We start from the raw sequence: 24,128 nt of genomic DNA on the forward strand, positions 1-24,128 counted from the left end.
ATATTGGGGGTCCATTTGGGAGAGTCAAAATTGCTTCAGGATTGCTCTCCTTACTATTTCAGACACTTTACTTATGTATGTGTGTTTGCCTTGTACAATTATGAACATTTATTCTATATTTGAGACCTTAGAATTTCTATAACAAAACCTTCAGGCTTGGCTTGGTCTGACTTCTGCCACAACTCAAAGCATCAACATCATCTGGCCAAGCCAGAGAACCAATCTACCAAAAGATTAATTCAGTAGGTTCTCCCATTTTCACACTAAACATGGGATGGGAGATTCCAAAGTTAAAGACAAACCTTAGCTCCTTGCTGTCCTTTGGGGAATCCCATGAATTCCTGGATCCCTGTAGAAGGTGGAGGACCAGCGGGCCCTGGAAGCCCAACATCTCCCTATTGGGGGAAAAGATTATGCATGAGGCATGAGGCAATTTAAATGTATGCCTTGCATGGGTAAAGCACATTCAAGGGGTTTTAAAGCCAAAAGAAAAAAAAGCTTGAAAATCCCAGAAGCTGGAATCACACATCAGTTGTCAAAAAACATGCTGAGTGCAAGGGGAACTTAGAAGGGGCTGAGTGGGTGCTGTTGGTTATGAACACTAGTAGATATTCTAGGTGAGAAAAGTCCACCCGAAATTTGGTTTGGTAAAGAGCCCCGTGGGTACAGGATAGCAGCCTGAATTGCAAGTTGCTGGGAAAGATAGCAAAGGAAAGCTTCTGCACTCAACAGGCATTTGGTTGGCCACTGTAGGAAGAGGGTGCTGGACTAGACTGAACCCTTGGCTCAACCCAGCTGACCAAACATAGGAAGTTGCCTTATAATGAGTCAGGTCCTTGATCCCTCTAGCTCAGTATTTCTACAATGACTGGCAGCAGCTGCCCAAGGTATCAGGCAGAGGGTCTTTCCCCAACCCTGACCTGCAGATGCCCGGGGACTGAAATGAGGACCTTCATTAAAAGCAGCTGCTCTGCCACTCAGCAGCAGCCCTTCCCTGTATTCTTAAGGCTGCTTCATCAAGGAAAGAGGATTACAGTGGAGCACAACTTTGGATCTGACTTTCTATTCATCATATTCAGGGGGAAAGATAGCAATGGGGTCAGTCTCTCCAGAACAGCTGCTACAGAAACCAAATTTCAGTCAAATGAAGCTTGACTTAAGAGTTTTGGAAGAGACATTGAGGGAAACTGTTTAAAATGTATAATGGGGCCTGAGTTGAATAGATAGCTACTCTTGACTCAGGGCTTATCCATATTTCCTCTGGTGCTGTTGCTTTCCCCCTGGGGAATTCCATCCACCCTTTAGCACTCAATTGGAGTAAATGGCAATTTCGGTTTTCCTTGGAAGGTCATAGGGGCGGGGCGCACCATGGGGCCTCCGGAGTCCGCCTGCCTCCTCCCACTCAGCTGCCCTACAGCTGGGGAGAAAGCAGCGGGCTGACCGTTTGGGCAGTGCAGAGCCTGCACACGTCCAAGCCACCGTGTCTCTCCCAGGAGAGACGCATGGCTGCAGGCACTGAAGTGAGTGCCACCCGGCATTTTGTCACCCCTGTCAATGGTGACACCCGGGGAGGCCTGCACCCACCACACACCCCTTCCTCCACCCCTGATTCCAGTAGTATTTGATCTGACTCGCAGTAGCTCTCTAGGGCTTCAAGACCAACCACTGGAAATGGTTATGGTTGTTGACACATTTGCTCCTGAGTAACTCATTTCTTTTGATGAATCAAATGAGGTTCCTAACTGGGGATTAAATGGCTGGTATAACCATTAGCAGGATGCCTAAGCACATTTCCAAATATCATCACATGGCAAAGCCAAAATAAACTGAACTTGCCTTTGCTCCTTTTTCTCCTTGGAAAACTAGGCCACTGTTACCCTGTTGAAAACCAAAACCAAATAAGCAATGTATTATGAAAAATTAACTGTTTTAGATTTGTAGAAAAATGAGGAAAAAAACACAAATCAAGAATCTCCTAAAATAACTAATGCACAGTGTTCTTGTTATTACATTTATTTATTACCTCCCTTCACCAGCAGGTTGCAGGATGGGTTATTATAACGATTTAAAATTCAGAACTAAAACCATTTAAAGGAAATGGCAGAAACAGGAACTGATTGGGTCCTGAAAACACATGTCTCAGGTGTCAAAGGTCAGGGTCAAGCATTCACTGAAAGCTGTAGAGTGAAGGTGTCAGATGCACCTCTGTGGAGAGGGAATTCCACAGCTTGGGCTGCCATGGAGAATGCCCTGTCCGGCGCTGCCACCCCTTGAGCTTCTGGGAGCTGTAGAACTACAAAGAGGGCCCCCTCTACTGGTCTTAACACCTGATGGGGCCCTAGTATAGCTGTTTCAAAACAGGGGTTATAGGAGTCCCAAAGGCATCCCCAGCCAGTAATCTGGCTGCTGCATATTGGACCAGCTGAAGTTTCTGAATCATCTTCAAGAGCAGCATTGCCATTATCCAATCTGAAAGCTACCAGAGCATAGATTACAGTGGCAAAGTCATTTCTGGCCATAAGGAGCAAAGCTGGCAAGCCAGCCAGAACTAGAAATATACACTTCTAACCAATGAGGCCACTTGGTCTCCAGTGACAATGCTGGATCCAGGAGCACCTCCAAGCTATGAACCTGCTCCTTCCACGGTACAAGCCATCTTCACACCTCTTGGACTTGAGGACTTAGAACACAAAACACCTCTGCCTTTTCAGGGTTCAGTTTCAATTTCTTGGCCCACATCCAGGCCCACTGCCTCCAAACACCTGCTTAGCACCTCCATGACTTCTCCTGATTTAGATGGAACAGAGAGTTCGAGATGAGTGTCTCCCACATATTGCTGACACTCAAGATAACAGCTCCCAGTGGCTTTCTATATATCTTAAATAGCATGGGGAGAAGATGGAACCTACAGGACACCACAGAAAAGTTCTCATGGCATCGAACAGTAGCTTCTTTTGACTGCTTTCTGGAAACGGCCCTGGATGAAGGAGCAGAACTACTGAAACACAGTACCGCCAGAGACTCCATGTCAACAGTGTCAAAAGTCCCTGAGAGATTAAGGAGAACAAGCAAAGTTGAATTTCCTGCATCTCTCTCCCAGCAAATGCCATCAACCAGGATGACCAAGGCAGTTTCAGTACCATGCCCAGGTCTGAAGCCAGGCTGAAATGGATCCAGATAAGTATATGTAATAGTTTCCTCCAAGCATGCCTGAAGCTAGACGACCATATTTCATCCGAAAGCTTTGATGTTGCTTAAAGGATGCAAGGAAAAACAACAACAACGTTACTTATCTAATGAATGGAAATGTCTAAAATCCAAGAATCAAGGCAATAATCAAACATACTTACCACAGGGCCTGGGGGGCCAGGTGGACCTGGTGGCCCCTAAATGTAAAAAAAAACAACCCAAAAAAAATTACATATAGGAATTTACACTTGGCTGGGATGTCAATTTTTTTAAAGGAATGGGCATGAAAACAGAAAAAGAAGCAGCAAAGACAGGCACAAAAAGAAATGAAGGGTGGGTGTCTGTCTTATTATCCTAAAATTAACAGTTGTTTATTGTAGAGTATACTGCAAATGTAAGCACAGAAGCACAGAGAATGAACGGGTGAGATCAGATGACACATCTCTCCCCTAATTCTGGTGGGAAGTGAAATGACCTCTTTCCTCCCCACTCACTCATGCCACTAAATGTTGCCCTAACTTTTAAATAATGGTGTGTGTGTCCATGGCCAAAGCTTCTCCTCCCCAATAAGACTGGTGAACCAGTCATAGCTGGAAAAAGGTATTCCTAGACCTCAGTGACAGTGTTCAATCCAGGAGCGACCGCAAACTGCAGAGCTGCTGCATCCATGGGAGTGCAACCCTGTCCAGAATAGGCTGTTTCATCACCTCTGCAAAGTGAGGACCTGGGACACATTAATACCTCTGTCTTTTCAGGATTCAGCTTCAGTTTACTGGGCCCATACTCAGCCCATCCCCACCTCCATGAAGCAGTCAAACACCTCAACCACCTTTCCCAATTCAGATGGACCAGTGAGACAGAGATGGGTGTAATCTGTATATTGATGCCACTTCGTTCCAAGTCTCCTCATGACAGCTCCCAGTAACGCCATACAGATCTTAGCCTAGGGGAAGAGACGGAGCTCTCCGGGATGACCACAGGGCAACTTCCATGGCACCAAAGCAGCCCTGGAGATAGGAGCAGAACCACTGAAGCACAGCTGAGTCCAACAACATCTGGAGGGCATCACTTTGGTTACTCTGCTCCATAGAAAATCTAAAACCATTCACAGGTTCAAAGAGCAGCAATACAACTAAACTCTAGTTAAGTGCACTTAGGATCTCGGCCTCAATGATGAATTGCTGCATTGTCTCTGGGGAAAGGAGGGAGGGGCTTCATTTCCACGATTGATCATTCATTAACTGCACTTGTGTGTTTTCTCAAAGAAACTATTTTAACATTATGGACTGCTATAAAGATAAAACCTAAAAATTTAAGCTGCCAACAATAGTAGCAAAAATATAGCTCTGAACAACTGACCAAAAAAATTTTGAATATAGCAAAATGACTATAGCAGGAAACATTATAATTAATGGCAAGGAGGGCAAACAGAAAGAGTGACTTACCGGAAAGCCAGGTAGCCCAGCTGGGCCAATAGGACCAGTAGGGCCAGAGAATCCTTTAGGTCCCTGGAAAAAGAAACATTAGGGAATATAACTTGCAATATCATAGGCTTTTTGGGTAGAGAATAATGGGCCATATATGCATGTATTATTCCCTTGTGCACAAAAAATCATATGCAGGCAAATTAATGGAGAATAATCCTTCCCATTTTAGGGAATGGTTATTCCTACTTATTTGTTATGGTAGCTGCTTTGCTGGTTCAGAAATAGTGATCTCATCTTTAAAATGTTGAAAACAGAAATAGTGCCAATGCAGTTTGCTGTTACTCCTCCCTTCCCTCATGCATCTCTTGGGCTGCTTCTACTGTGGATAGCGGAAACAATAGTTTCACATTACATATGAACTGAGAAACTGTGGTTTAATCTCAGTTTATGAACTAGAATGCGAAACTGTGATTTGATTCTGTAATTGGATGGAACACGAAACCACAACTGGAGCATCAAAGCCAATGTGTGAGGAAAGGAGGGAGCAAGTGTGCATGACACTTGTCCTAATTATGAACCATGGTTCTTTAAGCTGAAATTGTTCTGTGTGTACTAGTCTATTGTGTACACCAGATCCACCTGCTGTTGTCATACTGTGGAGCAGTTATTTGCAGATCAATGGCGTGAGTAGAATTTGGTGAGCTTGAATCTCTAGCATGCTCTTTCATGGGTGGTCCCAGGAAGAAAACTAAGGATCACAACAGTGCACTAAAAATAAGTGCAAGCGGAGTTCAGCACATGCCATCAGGCAGTACTCCACATGTGGTATGAGCAACTAGAACTTGGTGCGCAGCTATAAAAGCTGACATAGCATGAGAATTGATCCCCCACCATCCAGAAATGCTCACGGTCTTTGGGATGATGATATCTGTATTCAGCATTTCAAATAAACAGCACAATCCCAGGACAGCAAACATAAATAACACAAAGATGCATTTTGGTTCTCTTAAGGAGCTGCTTGTCAAGATTCAAAGCTTTTATCAGAAATGAGAGTGTATGGAAAACAAACTTACAACTGCACCATCCAATCCGGAACGACCTCTTTCTCCCTAAACAACAACAATAGCCTTTGATGAAGCCAAAATTAAATATTCAAAAAAATGCTTTAATGCAGATGATGATGATGATACTACTACTATTACTATTACTATTGCCATTATCACAACTGGTTAACTATTACCTACATGCTAAGATGCAACATTACTGAGTGAAACATCTACCTTACTGGCTCAGATAAACATTCAGAAATAAAAATCCATGATTAAGCCTCAGATAGAGGCAAAATTATTTTTAAATGTCAAAAATAAAATATACATTTCTATTCATTTATGCCCTGTATGCATGTGCGATACAAACAGGTATGAAAATTGTAAACAGTTGATTGCAGTCACTTGCAGAAAAATGCCCCCCTAACCAAAACACAAGCAACAAAATGAAATGTCTTAGATCAGCTTTCCTCAGCCTGGGTGGAATCTAGACACATATAAAAAAACATTGTGAAAATGTTTTTTTTTTTTAATAAAAGAAAAGTTTTGAAAAATATATTAAATTTCTCATGGCTCACCATCACCATCTCGTGTCACATTTGTATAATACACTTTACAACACACTTAAAACGTTGTATTTGCAGCTGTATAGCTGAGTCCCTGGTGCCTTTAGGATGCTTTGAACTACAGCTCCCATCAGCCGCAGTCAGCGCAGTCGTAGTGCAAAATATCTGGAGGGTGCCAGGTTTGAGAAGGCTGGCGAAAGTATTATGCATGCTTCCATTTCTCCCTTGTTTGAACATATCTTACCTTCATTCCCTTAAAAACTCCCTGGGCAAAAGAAGGCTCGCCTTTTGGCCCCTTTGGTCCAGGGTCACCCTATATAGACACATAAAAACAAAAAAATCCAACCAGTCAAGCATGTTTGTGTCTCTTAAAAAAAACAAGGGGCAGGGGTAGAAAGCAAAAACATGAACGTTCCTGAAACCAGTGCCAAAAAGCAAATGGATATAAGCTGGACCCAATTGTTCACCTTGTACCTCCCAGAACTCTCCCAAGGTCACAACCTCCTTGAGTGCTTTTGCCAGGTCTGAATATGTTCTTGGACTGGGACAGTGCCTCTTGTTTGCCTGGGAAGAGCTGGAGAGATGATCAAGGTATGTGTGGTGTGTGTGTGTGTGTGTGTGTGTGTGTGTGTGTGTGTGTGTGTGCAGAAACCTCTGAACTATACATGGGATGGGATGCACTCCATGCTAGGAAGGTAGCAGTTATATCCATCACTTTTCCCACATTTGCATCTGACTTTACCCACCTTCAGAAAGGTTGCCAGCAGGGGCATGTGGCTTTCAGGCTCAAAAAGGTTCCCCACCCCTGACTTAACTGCAAAACTACCTTACACCACACCACTGTTCCCTGTAACCCAAGACTGCCTATTCCAAATGACAGTGGCTTTCCATAGTTTTGGACAGAATGCCTTTCCAGCTCTCCAAAGATAGGGTTGCCATATTTCAAAGAGTGAAAAGGAAATACAGTTATACCTCAGGTTACAGACACTTCAGGTTGCCTTTTTTCGGGTTGCAGACCGCCAAAACCCGGAAATACTGAAACGGGTTACTTCCGGGTTTCGGTGGTCGCGCATGCGCAGAAGCGCCAAATCGCAACCCGCATGTGTGCAAATGCGCTGCTGTGGGTTGCAGACGCTGTGGGTTGCGAATGTGCATCCTGCATGGATCATGTTCGCAACCCGACCCACTGTACCCCAAAATCAACACTTCTGACATGTGCTGCCATATGTCTGGATTTCCACCTGGGTGCATTAAAGCTCTTTCCGCCAGGATGCTGTTTCCGACGGCTGAATCCCGGCTATGTCCGGGAAATTTTAGACATATGGCAGCCCTACCTAACATAAGGCAGTACAACGAATTACCGGGGGACCTTGCACACCAGGAAATCCATCTGGTCCTGGAACCCCAGGACTCCCAATGGTGCCATTACAGCCATCCAGGCCAGGCAAGCCTCTGTGTCCTGGCTGACCAGGGTGTCCCTGTGCAAAGAGAGAAAAGGAAAATAGTGTATTAAGATTAGCATTTTGCAAACATCTTTGAACTTTAAAAAAATGTACAATAATGTAAACAGTTGCTGTAAGAGGAATCAGTTTATCAAAACTAATGAAAAAAAATATTTGATTTAGCCAAAGAGACAAAAATAAAAGGGTTTACAAAAGCATAGCTGAACAATAATGACCTATGTGCCCTAACTCAGAACCCAGTGCTGATACACTTACAGTGTTCTTTATCATGCATTTGCAATAGCAAGCGCACTGGAGAGAGCAAAGGAACACACTTGCAGATCTGCAGTCTACAGGGAAATGAACACAAAAGCTCTCAGGATGGGTAATTCTGATTTATACATCATCAGAACTCCCCGAATTCTGGGTGCTTTAAGGGCTGCCTCATTCTGCATGTCTCAAGTCGATCATGGAGAACACCCTGGGGATGGTTTTCAGTAGTTCCCCACCCTCCAAAGGAGGAGGCACATGAAGAAGGGCCTCAGATGATGAATGCAGAGTCTGGGTCAGTTTATATGGGGAGAGGCGGTCCTTGAGGTATTGTGGTCCTGAGCCACTTAAGGCTTTATAGGTCAAAACCAGCACTTTGAATTGGTCCTGGAAACTAAACAGCAGCCAGTGCAGTTAGACCAGGACTGGTGTAATATTCTCAAACCATCTTGCCCCAGTGAGCAACATGGCTGCTGAATTCTGCACTAGCTTAAGTTTCCAAATATGATATGAAGCTTCCACATTCAGAGGCAGGTTGCATTTGACTCACAGTTCCAGTGCCACTGAAAGCTGAAAAGTCTCCTCCCCAGGTGCCCACTTTAAGGCGCAACATCGAATATGTGAGGATATCCAATCACCTGTTTTGTTTTTTATAGAAAATGTACATTTTGTGAAATTATTAAGCTTCACTTGAGAGTAGATTGGGAAGGGTAAGCATGTAAAGGCAAAATCATGTACAGTCAGGACAACCCCAGAGCTTCCCTCACGTGACCATCCATACCTTTTCAAAGTAGCCATGCCTCATGCAAGGTGAGGAACATAAAAGCTCTTTCTGTGGCAGGAAAGCCCAGTGTGGAAAGAGCTTTTCAAGCTCTCTTCCTGATTTGTTGGGCTCTGGGAAGGTATTTCTCGGGCTCTGGAGGCCTTTGGCAGATCTCAGATGGCCCCAGGAGATTTTGCAGAGGCCTCTAAAGCCCTTATGGGACCTTCCCAGAGCTTGGTAAGCAAGGTGAAGAGCTTGAAAAGCTCTTTCCACTCTGTGTGTGTTTAATTTGTTCTGTGTCCGCTGGCCTGTCACCAAGCATGTAAAGCTGTGGTCGTGCAAGTTAAATGTGTGCAAGCTGCAAGACTGCTGTACTCCACTCCTTTTTAAAAGTGGATTTGTTGCACTTGGTTGACAGAGCATTTTAATCCACTTTTAATTGTATGCACCTAAATGTCTCTGCATGCTCCTTTAATCCCTCCTGCAAAATTCTGCCAGTTTGGGGGCACCCTAAGACAACATTCGAACACGGAAAAGAAGGACTGATGGGTTTATCTCTGTGCTCTTTCCTAAGGGCTATTCTTGCTCTGAAGAGAATTGTGACGCTAGATGGCAGCAGCTGCAGCTTTAAGAAAATGAGCACCTCTGGATCCTCACTGTAAAGCGCACGTAATCCTAAAGGGTCTAATCTGGGTTACTCTCTCAGTATTGTATGAACCAAAACCACCATATCAAACTCTCAAGAACTGAGAGGCAGAGCTTATTCAAGGTTTTTGCATAGCATTACCACTTGTCTGACAGATATCACTGATAAACAAAGTATACCACATCCCAGAGGTAGCCAACCCTCTAGATGTTTTTGGACTACAACTCCCATCAACCCTGGGGCTGGCCAGGGCCGATGGGAGTCCAAGAACCACTAGTGGGCACTATGCTGGTCACGTCAGAGATAGGCTGGTTTTGCAAAGCAGTGGTGGGGAGCCTGTGGTCCCAAATATGTTGTCGGACTCCAACTCCCACAAATGTACCTTGAGTGCTGTTGCTGCCTACTACTGCCAGGTAAACCTAAGGGAGCCCACTGTCAGAGGAGGGGACTGAATAGAGGATATAGCCAATGTTCTCTGCCGGTGTGAAGGTGAGTTCTAACATTGCACAACAAAAGATTCCAATGCTTCTGCAAGAAATAGATATTTCACTGTGGAACTCCCTGCTTACTGACACCAGCCAGGCACCTTCACTGAACTCTTTTCAGAACCTGCAAAGAACATTTCTGTTCAGGTAAGCATCCCTGGATATGTCGAACATTGACATGTTATAACCTGTTTCTAGTTTATCTTAGAACGTTCTAAACTGTTTGAACTATTTAAGCTGATTTCAACTGTTTTTATTGATAATTTCATTGTTTCTTTGTAAACCACTTTCAGAGGTCCGCCCCCTCTCTGCCCCCGGACAATCAAGCAGCATATAAAAAGGTAAAGGGACCGCTGACCATTAGGTCCAGTCGTGGCCGTCTCTGGGGTTGTGGAGCTCATATCGCTTTATTGGCTGAGGGAGCCCGGCGTACAGCTTCTGGGTCATGTGGCCAGCATGACTAAGCCGCTTCTGGCGAACCAGAGCAGCGCACGGAAACGCCGTTTACCTTCCCTCCAGAGCGGTACCTATTGATCTACTTGCACTTTGACGTGCTTTCGAACGGCTAGGTTGGCAGGAGCAGGGACCGAGCAACGGGAGCTCACCCCGTCGCAGGGATTCGAACCACCGACCATCTGATCGGCAAGTCCTAGGCTCTGTGGTTTAACCCACAGCGCTACCCGCGTCCCTAAGCAGCATATAAATTTTATGAAATAAATAAATAAAACAATACAAAGTTACTGGCAACCTGCTTAGATCTTGCAGAACAAGGTTCCGCTGGCAGAACAAGCACACCACTAGGTGACTTTAGCATGGTGCTATTTGAGATACAACCTGTATACAAATAAGCCAGTTCCAACTATACTGTGCTGATTTGTGGGTGGGCTGCTTTTCAAACTGGGAGGAGCTTTCTCCCAATCTCTATCATCGCAGAGATGTATGGCGGGGCTCTGTGTGAAATGCCCCCCAAGTAGCTGTGTGGGTTTTAAAAGATATTTTCTTTGTTTCACACTCTCCAGAAGGTATTGTCTGGCTAATGCATTTAATGTATAAACTGCAGCAGTTCAAACTGTGCTGGCAGCAACAACAATAAAATGAAATGAAATGAAATTAGGAGTTGGCAAAGGTCCCGCTAAAGGATTATTGGGAAAATTAGCCCACACTGGTGGAAACTCTTGATTTGCAGTTCTTGGTACATCCCTTGCCCAGCTTCCTCTCTGTTTAAAAGCTACTCCCTTTAAAAACAGTGGAGTCTGCTATTGTAATCTCTCATATGCAGTTTAGGAGTAAAGTATCTTGTGTCAACACACCATACAGTAATAAAATATAAACATTGAACTGTGACTATTCAAAGCAAACACGTGCAATTCTTTATACATATCTTTATGTATTTAGATTTATAGCCAGAAGGCTGCAGATATCTCTAGGGACAAGCTCATTCAGTGGAAATGATAATTATACGTGTTCGCAAATAAAGACCAGCAGCTCCTACCCACAAGTAGATAACTAGATAATACTACAAACTGTTTGTGGGCTACATTATCTCCAGCTTCTACAATATTATTAACATCCTGGAGTAGCTTTCTTGTTTTGAGATGGAGCTTACAGAGATGATGAGCTCAAATTTTACCTGTCATTGCTATAGGTCAATTCATGCTTTGCATTAAGTCTGCTCATTTGGGCACTAAATAGCTGCAGAGCAGCAGAATGAGCTGGTAGAATGAACTACACAATGCCAGATTTCAGCTGAAGAAAATCACAGACTAATGCAGTTGAGAAATGATAAACAAAATTTAAAGCATTGTTGTGTTCAAAAGTGGATTCCCTCCCTGAAATGGCATGGCCTCTTCCCTCTTGCTGCTGCTGTTAAATGTATGCTTACAAAAATAATGTGACTTACAATTATACACATAAAAAAACTTACAAGTATAAAAGTTTAAGACTAACATCAAAGCTGCAGGGCAAAAGCAAGTGTGGATACAAACCACTACATTGGATACAAACCACTATACCAAATGATCCTGCTCTATCAATTCAGATTAAAGAGATTACAATAGAGGGTGTTACGGATGACACAGTGACACCTTTTTCTAACACAGTGCCTGGGAATGGCCTGCCTTCTAAACTTTTCCAGAGGAACTGAATAAACATTGAAAAAAAGGGGGGGAATACATTCACTCAAGGATGAACGCTAGCCCAATTTAATAAGCAGCTCTGTATATTATGAGAGCTGGAGGGGGGGGGCCCTCTGGTGAGTTCCAGATCTTGCCTTTAAAATAGCCTGAGGTTCTTCCCCTGCCCCCAAACACTTTTAAACAGAACTGATAGAAGCCATTCCATGCACTATTTCACTGTGTTGTTTCCATTTAGCAAGCCTTGTATATTCAGCTGAAATGGTATAAACCTTGCATCTCGCTTTCCAAACTCCTGAACCTTGTTCCATGGGAAAAACTAAACACATGCTGCAGGGTGGGGGATTTTTAGAGGGCTGCTTCTCCCGTACATCTGTGGTTAACAGTTCATAAACACAGGCGGCTGCAGCGGCTGCTGCCAAGAGATTTCATCGGCCCAGCTGCATCAACACGGAAAGACAGAAACTTACCTGGCGGTCAACATTTCCTACACGACCTTTGGTGGCCCTTTCCCTCCTGCAAGGACTCCCACTGTGCAAAGGCTTTCCAGTTCCCTTAAAGACCAGTCCCATAAGTGTTCTGTAGCAATCACAGCCAGTCCTCACACAGATTGGAATGGGACTGCACTGGAAACCGTACCACATTTTTTCAAGCATTGAGAACTGTCCGTGTTCACGGCATTAACAAAAAAGTAAATTGGTACTAGCCAGTTTCTCCATGTGAAATATAAGAAAGGTGGAACTGGGAGGCAGATTCGTTCGGCTTATGGTTTATTGATGTTTAACAGTAATGATTGCATTTATTAATCCTGTGTGCTTATTATATTACTTACCTGAATTATACAACAGTGACTTGCCTATACACAGTTTACGGGAAATATGATGAGATGCAGCCTGCTTTTTAGCTCAGATAAATGACTATGCATTTTCTAGGGGCATGGGAAAAGCAAAACAATACAAACAGCAGCATTATTTCAAAACTTTATACTTAATTTTTTAAAACACAGAGAGACTTACAGGAACTCCTGATATTCCTGGAAATCCGGGGACTCCCATTGGGCCCTGAAAGGATTAAAAAGAGGCAGTTGATGTTTCATCTGATCCATAGATCTGAGCTCTGTTAGCAATTTATGGTAGTTTAGAATAAAGATGGACTAGTCACAGGTGATCAACTGATCTATTTATCTATTTACCCTTTTCTTAAACACCTGAAATGTATATTTTAGGACCTACCTCCTTTTGAAAAACAAAAAAACAAAAAACAAAAAAAACTGTTTTAAACTAGAAAGAACCCTGATCATCTTAGCTGCCCTCCTCTGAACACATTCCAGCTTGTCAATATTCTTTCTTAAGTTTTTTGTAGTCAATGAAAGCTTAATGATTACAGTCAATTTAAGGTAATGGTAAAGGGACCCCAGACCATTAGGTCCAGTCGTGGCCAACTCTGGGGTTGTGGAGCTCATCTCGCTTTATTGACCGAGGGAGCCGGCGTACAGCTTCCGGGTCATGTGGCCAGCATGACTAAGCTGCTTCTGGCGAACCAGAGCAGCACACGGAAATGCCGTTTACCTTCTCGCCGGAGCAGTACCTATTTATCTACTTGCACTTTAACGTGCTTTCGAACTGCTAGGTTGGCAGGAGCTGGGTCCAAGCAATGGGAGCTCACCCTGTCACGGGGATTTGAACCGCCAACCTTCTGATTGGTAAGTCCTAGGCTCTGTGGTTTAACCCACAGCGCGACCAGCGTCCCTTACAGTCAATTTAAGACATCTCAAAAAGTATTTTCTGGTGCATCCCTTTTTTTGTGTGTGTCTGGGGGGGGGGAATCGGACCCTATTTAGGAAACCGCACCAGGGTCCCCAGCCACCATGATCTGGCTGGGCAAGACCCACTGTGATGTGCTCCCTGAGAGGTTCCTTATGAAGCCAACATACTGCAAAAGGTTCCCTAGCCCTGCTGTAGTGAAAGAAGGAATTCAAAAATAGAAACTTCAGACTGATGGCTGAAGGAGAATTTATTGGTACAAATACTCTGCCTAACACATTTCAACAAAATGTCTTTCTTCGGGTAGATTCTCTTGAATCAAAAGGTGCCATTTCAGAGTTTTGGTATACAAAGGATTAGAACCAGCACACTTTGTCCAAACACAGTGAGCGGCCAATTAAATTCTCCTTCAAGCACCAGTTTGTGAGCTTTGCCTCTTCTTGGCTTCTGTGCCTTGCCCTCCATTCTTTCTGATTAAATGATATTACTCCACAGAGCTGTTTGCCAAATTGCTCTCTTGGCCATATTTTAAAAGTATTTCCATAAGCAAATGGGAGGCTGGGGAATAGTCACTTGGCTAGAACTGAGCCAAAATTTCTCAGAAGAGGTCTACCCCCCTGAGAACTTTCTTTTCCATCACCTCCCAAGGGGATGGGGAGTCATTTTGCAGAATGATCTCTGAATATCCTCTGCTCTTCTTCTTTTTTAAAACAGTGGAGGCTAGTATTCAGGGCAAATGGACCATTGCCCCACCAACTACACTCTGCCCTCATCCAGCTAACTTACAACCAGCCTAGGGAGCAGCACTGCCTGTCAATGTCCTCCTTTGCTGCCTTTGTCAAATTCAGCAGTAAGGAGGATGGAGACAAAACTAGAATTAGCTGGCTCCACCACATATATACAAACTTGCACAGGTCTAATAAACATATTCTGAGACCAGTTTCAAAATTTGGACCTGGAACACTCCCAATAACATCACTGGGAGTCCAAAGACAATGCCTACCTCCTAAAAGCATGAGCTTCAGTACCCTTTCACCACATGTTCCTTCTAGAAGCAGCAGTAGAAAAGTTGTCTTGCCTCCTGGATTTCTGCAAAATCTCCCTCTCACTGGTTTCCAATATGCTGCAGTGACATTGTCCCAAGTGTTGTGGGCTATGGGAACTGTGATTTCTCCAGGATACCTGGATCTTTAGTAATTACCTTTGCAAGGGTCCCTGACACTTAACCACTGCAGGATATAAAGCACTAAATGGTGGTGATGACAGGAACAGGTGTTCATGGCTCAAGTTTTAATCTAAGCCAAAAAGAACTTTTTGGGGATTATGGTGCCCAATTCATAATGAAGCCATATGAAATAGCCAAATTTGTATTATGTGCTAGGTAATTGTGATCTTCAGTGATTTTGATGCTGCTCTATGTGTACCTGTAATGTGTATGGGTTGCTCGTGCGTAAGTTGCCGCCTCTCCAGGCTTTGTTGCCTTGCTAAACCTTTCAGTCTGGGCAGCCCTTCACTTCGTGGCTGCCTCAGTCGCTAGCAGAATCCGTCAGTGGGCGTTTCTTAAATCTTTTCCAACATAAAAGTTGTTTGACACCCAGTCTCCTCCTACTCTCTCTGCGCGGAAGTCTTCTGCGCAGGGTGGGCGTGGGTAGCGGAGGACCCGTGCTCTCCCCGCTGGTGTCCGGTGAAGAGTCCTGGAGCCCTCTCACCGATTCCCCCATCAGCCCCTCTATATCCCTGGTGTTGCGCTGATTTGCTTCCCCATCTGCGGAGCTGCCTCTCTCCCTGCTGGGCCCTTCTCCAGCATCATTTGAGAGCCTTCCCTCCGCCTCTAGCTCCGATGTCAGTTCCCTGACAGTACCCCATACTTCTACAGGGCGTGAACAAGACAACACTTTGCCATTCTAACAGTAAGTAAGTAAAAACAGGGCTATCTTTAAGGATACAGAAAGCTCAGAGGAATGGATAAACTTACCTTATCTCCCTTCAGTCCAGCTGTACCTGGGGCACCTGTGCTCCCTCTCTCTCCCTTTGACCCCCTCAAGCCTTCTGGCCCAGTAAACCCAGGAACACCCATCCGTCCTTGGTTCCCAATTGGTCCTGGTTGACCCTAGGAGGAAGGGGAGGAAATCCTTAAGAGTTTGCAAACAAGCACATGCCTTGCCAAAAAGCACCCCCCAAAAGCATCCAACAGGAAACGACTGAAGGAGGAGTACAACTCATCTGGAACGCAATGTTCGGTTCTGGGTACCAGAGGAGGGAAACAGAGATGATAAGGGGTATGGTTAAGAGAAGTGGATCTGTTTAGCCTTGAGAAGAGATGATGGGGTGCAAGTGTCGACATGAAGCACTCTTCAGCTATCTGAAGGGCTGACATGCAGAAAAGGACAAAGGCATGGTCCCTGCTGCTGCTCTTGAGGGAAGGATAAGATCTAATGGGTATAAGTTAAACAAAGGTAGTTAAGGGGCAACATCAAGTGTCAGCATGAATGGGAATCTCCTGAGGGTCCACAAGCTGTCAGGGGGACCAATTACTCTTTTACACCATTGCAACCTGCTTGTTCATCTGCACCCAAAGGATTCCTGCCAGAAAAATCTTGCTTGACTTTTCTTTGGTCACAAAGATGCTGTTTACTGCAAACAGCACCTCTGGTGTAAAAAAAAATATTGGGGTGGATTTTTAGCAGGAAGTTGGTGTAGGCCCCCCGATCCATATCAGGAGCACATTCCAGATTTGGGTCCCTGGGCTTCTTCTCCCTCCCCCCCCCCAAAAAAGCAAAAGTAACTAGCTGAAACAAACCTTTTAAAAAAAAAAACACGACTAACGTTCCATTTCACAAGAGGTCACATTTGTGTAACTCACTTGCTATTGTTTGCAAATATGTATGTGTATTTGTGTATGTGAAAATTGTGGTAAGCTCAAAGCCCTTTAACAGCTGGGGAAGAAACAACAGCTATATGAATAATGCAGGATGTACTCAAAGTTGTTTCCAAAGTAGACATGAAAGGCCTTGCTAGTTTGGTTTGTGGAAATGGCAGGCCACAAGAGTTGTCTTAACGGGCGGGGGGGGGGGGGACTTATGGAAAGGCCAGATGGTACCAAAGTTAGTTCATGTTATGTGTGGTTTTTTAAACTGCATCACAAAATTTAAAAAAAGAATTATCATGTTGTTGTTGTTGTTGTTGTTGTTGTTGTTGTTGTTGTTGTTGTTGTTACTAAAAAGCTAATCCCTGAATTGCATTTCTGCTATAAACTTCAAGTGTTGGAGCAATTTAAATGCAAAAAACACAATTTTAAATAAAGCCAGAGGACAGTTCAGAGACAAAACCCTACACATTAAACCCCGAAGAGCAGGAAGTCGCCCTACTAAAAGAAATGCAGATTATATAAAAACCACTTATTACAACAAAAAGGGTTTCATCTGTTTGCTAAAATGCTCAAGAGCTAACAAGGAAAGTTACATTAGGTAAGTTATTCCAAAGTGTAGGTGTCACAATCAAAAAGGTCCTGTCCCACATCCTAGAAGATCATTTCAGAAAGCGTGTTCTCCTTCATGGAGAGCACGTGTTGCGATGGGGGCCACCAGGACACTCCAAAGTTGTGGGGCGGGCCAAATGACCGTTGGCCACTGATGCGATTGGGCTTCCCTTGTCGTTGGGAAGAAGTTAATGTTGCCATTCGTTGATTGACAGCCAGGAATGCTAAAACTCCTTGCACAAGGCTAGGGCTTCCTCTTTTCGTCCGTGCATCGGATTGCCCCCCCCCCCTAGAATTAGAGTTGTTCGCTTGACCTTGCTATGCCTGTTATGGGGTCGTCTGCTCTTGGGGTAGGAATTTTGTCCATCTGGCTGATTGGCTGGGGCCATTTGGTTTTTGCCTACTGCGTAGCAAATCGTCACAACTTGTAAGGTTGCGGTTAGGCATTGGTTTATGGTTTGTTTGGTTGAGGGGCATGGACTGGCTGTGCCTGCCCCTCTAATGCTGCTGCTGCAAGGGATTCCGTTAAAGGAATTGGGGGCTAACTATTTCTTGTCCACCCTGTCAAGGGGGCTTGGGCCACTGCAAGAGCTCCTGGCTGCATTTGGGGTGGGCTGAGGGCAGGTTCCCTGCTCTGTCGCTACCCCCAAGTGTATTCCCCTTTTCTGACTTTCGCAGGCGTGTGGAATGTCAGACTGTCCCCCACGGTGGGGGCAGCTAGGTGCAACCAATGCCTAAGCAACCACTCACATGTTTGTATTTTAATAAAGTTGTGGCCAAAATTATGCCAAAAACCTTAAACAAAAATATTGGTGTGATGTGTGAGTTATTGGGGTGGCCCTGGGGACCTCGACACGCAACAAGGGAGAACACAGAGATGGCTCTCAACCCCAAGAAGAGAAAAAGTCATTGTGGTGTAGTGGCTGGAATATTACGCCTAGTCCTTGTCAATGGACAGGGATGATGATGGCAGTTGTTACATGATTAAGTTGAGACTCCTACATTGCACAGGGTTGGAAGAGATGACCCTTGGGATCCTTTCTAACTCAACAATTCTATGATTCTGCTATTCTAACTTCTGCAGCTTTTATCAGTTGCAGCTTTCAATTACCAAGCAACTGGACTGCAACTGATACAACTGGATCTGAAACATATACGGTACCTAAACACAAGTTACCTCTGATTTTTCAGCATGAAATGTATGTAGTGCGGCCCAGCTAGAAGACTGATGTGCCTTGTCTTCTGTGGGTCACAGCAGAGGATCTTGCCCCTTTGCAACGCATCACTCAAAGAACATTGTGCCAGGAGTGTGCATACTAAATCCTGGAAATTCCAAGGCTAAGAGAATGGTATATTGAAGTGTGGGGTCCAGCTGTACTTCATAAACTCACAGGAGTTATGTGGTTATGATAAGGAGCGCAGAGTGTTAATAATTTCTAAGGAGACTGGAAATGTTTTAAACTGGATTAGAGTAATAGAGTGAAATGCTTCTTTTCCTTTATTTTGAATAAGTTTGATAACTTTGGTTGCGTATAAGCAAAAGAGCCCTCTGCTCTTGTTAATAAACCAACCAAGACTTTTGTAGCACTTTAAAGATTAATGAATTCATTATGCCATAAGCTTTTGTGGACCATAGTCCACTTCATCAGATGCATCATGTGTAATTCTGGATTGGCAAGCATATGCAGTAAAAATGCATGGATGAGAGACCAGGGTTCACAGGATAATGAAACGCACACACACAAAAAAGCTTTGATGGTGATGCTTAACATGAAAGCAAAATAGTTACAGTGACCAATTAGCAAGACAACCTTACTGGTGACACAAGCTAATTAATGCACACTTGCACACTTAACACGTATGATGAAGGGCCAAAGAAAAAGCTTGCACCTTAACAAATTTATTGCCTATAAATTTCTGCAAAACCCTTTCTCTCAGGGCTCATCCACACTTCTGCTTGTTCAGTGCTTTCTAGGCATAGGTATATGATGTTTTTCATTTGCCCTGCCCCCCCCTTTACTGCTGTTTACTGCTGAATTGCCTGCTTAATTACCTGCTGTTTATTGCTGACTAGTGGAAGTGTGGATGAGCCCTAACTCTCCCTGTTTTTTGCAACAATAGATACCAGTAAGCTCAAAATCATTTTTGTTGTTGATGCTTCTGATATGACTTTTTTTGCTTCTTTATGTATTATTAATGAAAATAACCATATAGAGACAGAGAAGGAGAGAGAGAGAAAGAGATATACTAAAGAGGGAGAAGAGGGCAGTGGGGGCAAGTTGTGAAAATGTGTAGTTAGTAGAAGCCGAACTCTCTGCTTGCCACCCCTCTTTCACCCAGCCCCTCCCCTCAGACTTTGCCAAACCCTCTCCCCTTATCATCATGCTTCCTCCTGAGGCCTCTGATTCAGAGCAGGAGTGGGAGTCACCAAAGGATGCATTTCTGAGAGTAATGTAACCGTCAACCCCCTTTCCCAGGGAATTCTGGGAATTGTAACTCTCTGAAGGGCATGCTAACGAACTCTCAGCACCCTTAGCAAAATGCAGTTCTCAGGATGCTTTGGGGTAAGCCATGACTTTTTAAAGTGATATGATACTGCTTTCATTTTGTACTGCTGATGGGGACTCAGATCACCCTGCGGGATGTTGGGCTGGATGGGTCTTTGATCTCATCCTAAAGAGGCTTTCTTACGTTTGTATATAATAATGCAACACTGAGGAATGATTGTGAAGGTCGTATCCAAATCTGATTACCATTAGTTTCAAGAGTTCTACAATGGAGGGATTAAGTGTAGGTCCTGTGTTCTAATCCCAAGAAAGAGAAAAAATGACTGAAACCTCTGTTTTACTTTGCACACTACAAGAGAGGTCTTAATACTGCCTGAAGATTTAGCCCAGTATCCTGGGGTGGCTCCAGCGGCACAAAGACCCAGCGAAATGTTGCTAATCTCCCTCGTAATGTGATTAAACCATGATAATCTAATTCTTATGAATTTCATTTAAATCCTTTTGAAGATGGCTGGCAACAACATTTTCCACAGTAGAATAGAAAGAAACTGGTTAAACCATGGACAACATGCAGCCCTTCTGCATTTTTCATTTGCACATTGTTTACATTTATTATATCAGGAACCCCTAAAATGTCAGCTAAGCACATGGCAAAATTTGCTTCCTTAACTGAGGCCCCATATGCACTATACATTTAAAGCAGTATCCTACCACTTTGAGGAGTCATGGCTCCCCCCATGGAATCCTGGGAACTGTAGCTTGTCAAGGTTACTAAGAGGTGTTCGACAACCTCTATTCCTCTCAAAACTACTATTTCAATCAATGCTTCTTCCCAGAGAGGTCTGAAAAATCTTACCCTGTGAGGGCAACAGGAGCTTCATAACTATGCTTTACAACTTTGGGGGAAGCCATGGCTGTTGAAAGTGGTATGAAACTGTTTTTAAACGTATGGTGTAGATGGGAGACTCAGTCTGAATCTAGTACAGTGGTACCGTATTTTTCGCCCTATAGGACGCACTTTTCCCCCTCCAAAAATGAAGGGGAATGTGTGTGCGTCCTATGGGGCGAATGCAGGCTTTCCCGGGCTTCCTGCAGCTCTGCGCCACCCTCTGGATCCCGGCGCAAAGCCGCGCGGGGCTCTGGAGGGTGGCGCAGAGCTGCCTGCGCTCCAGGGATTCCTGCAGCTCTGCGCCACCCTCCGGATCCCGGCGCAAAGCCGCGCGGGGCTCCGGAGGGTGGCGTGGAGCTGCCTGCACTCCAGGGATTCCTGCAGCTCTGCGCCACCCTCTGGATCCTGGCGCGAAGCCACGCGGGGCTCCGGAGGGTAGCGCAGAGCTGCCTGCATTCCGAAGCCTGGTGCGCGCTGAAGAGCGCCCCCGGGCTTTGCGCACCTCTCCGCAAGCCTGGGGAGACCGGCGCGGCTCCCTAGGCTTGCAGATAGCAGGCTGTTCTGGGGGCTGGGGTCGGGGGAAGCTCGGGCTTCCCCCACGCCTGCCCCGTGCCTGGGGAGGGAAATTTTTTTTTCTTTATTCCCCCCCCCCAAAAAAAATTAGGTGCGTCCTATGGGGCGGTGCGTCCTATGGGGCGAAAAATACGGTACCTTGGTTTTTGTTTTTGTTTTTTTTGTTTTTTTTATTACATTTTTTCCAGATACAGATAAACAGCATAGAAAAACAAAAAGAACAAGAAAAGAAAAGAAAAAAGACAGATTATTTCCAAAGCTTGTTTCAATCCTCCATCGAACTTCCCCACATCTCCCGCACAATGCAATCTTAATAATAAATTTGTCAGCAAATTATAACCTTGTTTCATGTGTTTCTTTTGTACTTTCAATTGCATTTTAAGTTTAAATTACTTATTATCCATTTACTCTATAAACACATATGTTATCCTTTTTAAACATTTAAACATTGGTTCCTTCATTAATATTGTCTACTTTCATATATATTCCACTCTCATTGCTGGGGCTAACCTTCCAAATCATGCGAAATCCTATAATTCATATAACTTATAAAGTTTTTGCAAATAGTCCTTAAATTTCTTCCAGTCCTCCTCCATTGCTTCTTCTCCCAAATCTCGAATCCTGGCAGTCATCTCGGCCAACTCCATGTAGTCAATCAATTGCGTTTGCCACTCTTCCAGTGTGGGCAAATCTTGAGTCTTCCAGTATTTGGCAATAAGAATTCTTGCTGCTGTGGTTGCATACATAAAAAACGTTCTATCCTTCTTTAACACCTTTTGGCCCACAATGCCCAAGAGGAAGGCCTCCGGTTTCTTAGGAAAGGTGTACTTAAACACCTTCTTTAACTCATTGTAGATCATTTCCCAGAAGGCCTTCACTTTTGGACAAGTCCACCAAAGGTGAAAGAATGTCCCTTCAGCCTCCTTACACTTCCAACATTTATTATCAGACAGGTGGTATATCTTGGCAAGCTTGACTGGGGTCATGTACCACCTGTATATCATTTTCATAATGTTTTCTTTCAGGGCATTACATGCCGTAAATTTCATACCGGTGGTCCATAACCTTTCCCAGTCTTCAAACATAATGTTGTGCCCAATGTCCTGAGCCCACTTTATCATGGCTGATTTAACTGTCTCATCCTGAGTATTCCATTTAAGCAGCAAGTTATACATTCTCGATAATACCTTGGTCTTTGGTTCTAACAACTCTGTCTCAAGTTTCGATTTTTCCACCTGGAATCCTGTTTTTTTATCCAACTTAAAGACCTCATTAATTTGGGCATAATGAAACCAATCTTGCACCTTATCCTTTAATTTTTCATAGCTCTGCAACCTCCAATTATCTCCAACATTTTCTATTATTTCCCAATATTTTGGCCAGCCGGCCTCCATATTGGGTTTTTTCCGAGCCTTGGCCTCCACTGGTGATAGCCACCTCGGAGTCTTACTTTCAAGTAAGTCTTTATACTTTGTCCAGACCATAAATATTGCTTTCCTGACAATATGGTTTTTAAACATTTTGTCTGTTTTTACCTTGTCATACCACAAAAACGCATGCCATCCTAACGAATTATTAAAACCTTCCAGATCTAGGACATCAGTGTTCTCTAACAAAATCCAATCTTTCATCCAGCAGAAGGCTGCAGCTTCATAGTATAACCTTAAGTCCGGCAGGGCAAACCCCCCTCTTTCTTTTGCATCAGTTAGTATTTTAAACTTTATTCGGGGCTTTTTGCCCTGCCACACAAACTTTGAAATATCCTTCTGCCACTTTCCAAAACATTCCACTCTGTCCACGATCTGTAAGGTTTGAAACAAAAACAACATTTTTGGCAAAACGTTCATCTTTATAGCTGCAATTCGGCCTAACAAGGAAAGTTTCAATCTTGACCAAATTTCTAGGTCTTTTTAAACTTCTGACCAACATTTTTCATAGTTATCTTTAAATAAATTCAAATTTTTGGAGGACAAGTTGACCCCCTACGGTACCTTGGTTTTTGAATGGCTTGGCTCCCAAACAAATTGTCTCCCAAACACCGCAAACCCGGAAGTGAGTGTTCCAGTTTGCGAATGTTTTTCGGAAGCCGAATGTCCGACGTGGCTTCCACTTGAGTGCAGGAAGTTCCTGCAGCCAAATGGAAGCTCCATCTTGGTTTTTGAACCATTTTGGAAGTCGAATGGTCTCCCAGAATGGATTAAATTCGAGAACCAAGGTACCACTGTACAGCTAAGGCTATAATTCTAAGTAATGAGCAGCTTCCATTGAGGACTCTTCTGTTTACCACATTTATATTTGGCTCTTCTTCTAAGAAGCTCAAATGGCAACCATGGGGGGATTATCTGAGTTTATTCTCAAATCAACACTGCAAGATAGGTTAGGCTGAGAAAGAGTAGTATGCACAGTAGTAAAAATGCTTACAGTATTGTTATTTGGGGACAAATAACAGCCACAATTGTGTGAGGTGGAGAATGGGGAAGAGCCCCCCTGCCCCCTTCACTCACAATACTTGAGGGTTGTCCAATGAAGCTCAATGGTGAGGGATGTAGGACCAGCAAAAGAAAGTGCTTCCCAGCACACAGTCAAACCATGGGATTCGCTATCACAGCTATTTTACTGTCCTAAGCAAAAACAAACTCTATTATTATTATATTAATTATTACATTATATTAAATTTATTGTATATGAATGATTTTTGTTAATGGTTTTCATCCAGTTCTTCAGCTAAAAAATGGCTCCCAAAGCAGCTTACAAATATCAGTGATAAGACAGAGCCTGCCCTCAGGCTTACAACCTAAGACACACCACACTAAAGGAAAAGAGACAGGGAAGGAGAATGAGAAAAGCAAGCCGAGGCACTAATGTTTCAGGGATCCTGCAGTGAACAGAAACAATGGACATTTTCTTTTTTTTAAGAGCAGTCAAAAGCACTGGCCTTCCAGCAAAGCCGGT

At 43.9% G+C, this 24,128-nt stretch overlaps 1 protein-coding gene across 5 annotated transcripts in view; it reads right to left on the reverse strand.

Moving 5' to 3' along the window:
- COL4A6 (collagen type IV alpha 6 chain) overlaps positions 1–24,128 on the reverse strand; it is a 172,621-nt gene that overhangs the window by 52,120 nt on the left and 96,373 nt on the right. For 4 of the 5 annotated variants that reach the window (XM_083484949.1, XM_083484946.1, XM_083484948.1 and 1 more), the window contains exons 5-13: positions 15,705–15,839; positions 12,983–13,027; positions 7,590–7,706; positions 6,473–6,541; positions 5,690–5,725; positions 4,635–4,697; positions 3,351–3,386; positions 1,837–1,878; positions 303–395 (exon numbers count right to left, since the gene is read on the reverse strand). In XM_083484949.1, the coding sequence (XP_083341075.1) occupies positions 303–395; positions 1,837–1,878; positions 3,351–3,386; positions 4,635–4,697; positions 5,690–5,725; positions 6,473–6,541; positions 7,590–7,706; positions 12,983–13,027; positions 15,705–15,839 (636 nt within the window). Of the gene's footprint in view, positions 1–302; positions 396–1,832; positions 1,879–3,350; positions 3,387–4,634; positions 4,698–5,689; positions 5,726–6,472; positions 6,542–7,589; positions 7,707–12,982; positions 13,028–15,704; positions 15,840–24,128 lie in introns of all 5 variants that reach the window. The other variant, XM_083484947.1, reaches the window with a different exon arrangement.

The sequence above is a fragment of the Podarcis liolepis genome (assembly GCF_965112155.1).
Source record: "Podarcis liolepis genome assembly, chromosome: Z".
Classification (NCBI taxonomy): domain Eukaryota; kingdom Metazoa; phylum Chordata; class Lepidosauria; order Squamata; family Lacertidae; genus Podarcis; species Podarcis liolepis.